The sequence below is a fragment of the Juglans microcarpa x Juglans regia genome, chromosome 4D (assembly GCF_004785595.1).
Source record: "Juglans microcarpa x Juglans regia isolate MS1-56 chromosome 4D, Jm3101_v1.0, whole genome shotgun sequence".
NCBI lineage: Eukaryota > Viridiplantae > Streptophyta > Magnoliopsida > Fagales > Juglandaceae > Juglans > Juglans microcarpa x Juglans regia.
Genome location: NC_054600.1, coordinates 27,544,042 through 27,547,193, shown reverse-complemented (window position 1 = coordinate 27,547,193; position 3,152 = coordinate 27,544,042). Strand labels below are relative to the sequence as shown.

Below are 3,152 nucleotides of genomic sequence, written 5' to 3'. Positions count from 1 at the left end.
TCTTTCTGCTATGAAATTTATGCTGTAAATCTATCATTCAGTGGAAGCAACTAGTTTTTATCATGTACAATGTATTAGAGTGAAAAATGGAAATACCCACTACATATTAGAACAATGCTCATAAAGAAAGTATCTTTGCTGTTTTGAATTCAGATATTAGATGATATAATTTTAGATAAAAGATGAAAGTTGAAAAAAATATTGTTAGAATATTATTTATTATTATTATTATTATTTTGATATTTGAAAAAGTTTTAAGTTGAGATTTAAAAAAATTGAATTGTTTATTATATTTTAAATGAAAAATTGAGAAAATTATAATGATGAGATGAAAGAAACATTTTATGAAATCCGATTAAATGAAAACTTTGATGCCAACATTGCATTGTGATTTTTGTTTATTTCAAAGGAATATAAAATCCTGTGATGAATCGGAAATTCTGATGCGAGTATTTTTTTTTTTTTTTTTCCCACTCGTTAGGTGACAAGACATTCTATTTAGCTATCTTTTTGTTTTTTGGGATGGGAATCACCTTTCAACTGTTTTAACGGCTAACTGTTGAGCTAACCAGAGACAGCCTTAGCATGGAAAACTGTAAAAACTGGACAAAACCCTTAAAAAAAAGTGCAAGTTGGAAACTTATCTGAGATAGAGAGAGAAGGGGGTACTAACAGCCCCAAATATCCTTAATAATTAATATTAGTTCTCCCACAGGGTACATTGGTACGACTCCACATCACTGTGAGGAAAATTTAAAACCTTCGTAAATTTACATATCTAAACCCAGATGAACAATATTCGTGGGTTTTTGGGTCAGAGTCTAAAATAATAACCCTTCAAATACAAGAAAAATAAAAAGAGAAGAGAAAATTGGAACGGAGAAGCAATGAAGCAGCTTCATCTCTAGCAATTTCTCAAAAACAAAAGCAAGCGCACGCCTGCCTAATCTTCATCTGAGCATGGATGTTAGAGATCGAAAAACAACTTCTTCACAAGGAATTGTGAGACCCATCTCGTGGTTGAACCCAAACTCTTCTTCGGCTTGTCGCAATAGGCTTTGGAACTCGGGGTGAGTCAAGTAAGAGATTGGGACAATGTATCTGCTTCTGTTCTCCCCAACATATACAACAAAATGGCCCTTTGGGACGTCCAAAGGAAGTTCTTGTTCATCATAGTCTTGTTGTTTCTTTCCTAAGCTTGAGCACCTCCGGAGAATTTGCTTCAGTACGGCTGTTTGAGGCAGTTTGTTTGATTTTTTGATGGCCATTTTAGGGAAGTGGTGAGCTTTCTGGGTAAGCAGAGGGAGAGAGGAGAAAAAAAGGGAAAGTTTGGGGTGGGAGAAAAAGTGGGAGAAGTTGAGGTGGTGCGGAAGGGCTGAAGCGAGGGGGGTATTTATGGTGAGATTAGGAAGAAAGAGTGAAACAAAGTCATGTGGGATTGTGGAGGGCGAGGGAGCCAGGACAGGACCTATGGGTCTGTGTGAGCTCTAAGACATTGGGAGCCTATCCCGCTGTGTTTACTGCCCATTGTTGCCCTTACAATGGACAGCTTGGTCTCTCTCTCTCTCTCGTCCAATTGGCCTTGAAGTAATAATGGAACATTCGTCTTTTCGGGTATTTTATTTCCACTTTATATTTACTGTACCAGGTATCCTTTCATTTTTATAAATTTAAAATTACGTGTGACTTAATATAATATATTAAATTGTAACAAAATTTAACAAACCATATGAAATCAGATTAATTTATAAATTAAATTTTATTGGATCTCTTTATAACGTATCACATCTCTTTCTGTATATATTTATATTTTCTTATTTTTTATATATTCTATATTTTCTTATTACATAGTTACTTTAATCTTTTTGCTGAGATATTTTTTTTTTGTCAATAAAGTAATGAAAATACTGATCCAGAAAATAGTTGTACTTGTTCTCTGGTTCTGCCCTGAAGTGACATGCAATTTCACCAAATTAACTTTATTTTTTTCCATGTTCACTGTCAAACTCGATTATTTACTTGTAGAATTTGGCATTGAATCTCAAAGTTTTCCAAGATACAGATTTGCCATGTCCCCTCTTTAGGTGTTGTTTGACACATTCTTCCATCGTTTTGTTCCAGCCTTGAAAATCACCCCACGCACTACTAACTTTATCTCCTACTTTTTCTCTCTATCTGCTAACTCTCAGGTTGCATAGTGATCATAAACTTATCTGATTTCCTCCACAATTATATTGTTCCATGGAATTATTGACTAAAATGGAGTTACTGTTTATGCACTTTAACTCCATCTTAGCGTATTCCGTGGATTGTTGTTCCGTCCAGCTAGCCGGCCGTACGATTGGCTCTACTCTTCAGATGTAGGTACCAAATGACTAGCAAATCCGTAAATGAAGCAATTCTGGGCTTAAGCGCTTGCCCTTCCTCCACTCTTTTCTCCTTCCCTACATTCAATGGCCGATAATAACTCTACTTTCTTTGTTTTCAACTATCAATACTTATTGTACCGAGACGTACGGCGACTTTATGCTGCTGCTGCTGCTGCTCGCTCGTCTTGATTGTTGGGCCTGGGATTCTGCATATCACAGCGAAAGATAGAAGTGCAGTGTTTCACACGTACGTACACATCCATAGCTCCATGGAGCTTTCTTGTCCTCCGAACGATAATCAAACACATAGAAATCCATTATATATAAATAAATTTATGTAATAGATGTGGTATATTATATAGTAAATTTATTTTTATTATAAAATGAGTTTAATGAATTACATAAAAGTAGGTATGTGAATTTATTTTTATATAATTATTTTATATTTGCATCACTTCTCATAAAATAAAATAAAATCATCTCGAATCGATCCTGATAGAAAGTCCTGAGAGAGCTTAATTATTTCTTAATCCCTATTTCGGATGACAAAGTAGGGTGGACATAGTAGACGATTTTTGCAAGCAGATATAGGTTTGCATAATCAGTTCTTCTATATACAGTTGGTAGATACAACCGGCGTGCAGTCGTCCATACCACATCAGATTTAAAATTTCTCTCTCATAAGCTCGGTCTTTCTCTCATAAGTTCGGTCTTTCTCTCTCATCAGCTCGGTCTCTCTCTCACCTTAGCTCTTCTCATCTCTCTCTCATAAGCTTGGTCTCT

General features: G+C 35.4%; 1 protein-coding gene across 1 annotated transcript; it reads right to left on the bottom strand.

Moving 5' to 3' along the window:
• Positions 1-653: 653 nt before the first annotated feature.
• On the bottom strand, positions 654-1,543 carry LOC121259015 (auxin-responsive protein SAUR50). The gene has a single exon (XM_041160484.1). The coding sequence runs from the start codon at positions 1,266-1,268 to the stop codon at positions 951-953; it is 318 nt and encodes a 105-aa protein (XP_041016418.1). The 5' UTR covers positions 1,269-1,543; the 3' UTR covers positions 654-950.
• Between the last annotated feature and the right edge of the window lie 1,609 nt (positions 1,544-3,152).

Coding starts and splice junctions, on each gene's coding strand:
- LOC121259015 (XM_041160484.1), bottom strand. CDS start 1,268: ATGGCCATCAAAAAATCAAACAAACTGCCTCAAACAGCCGTACTGAAG.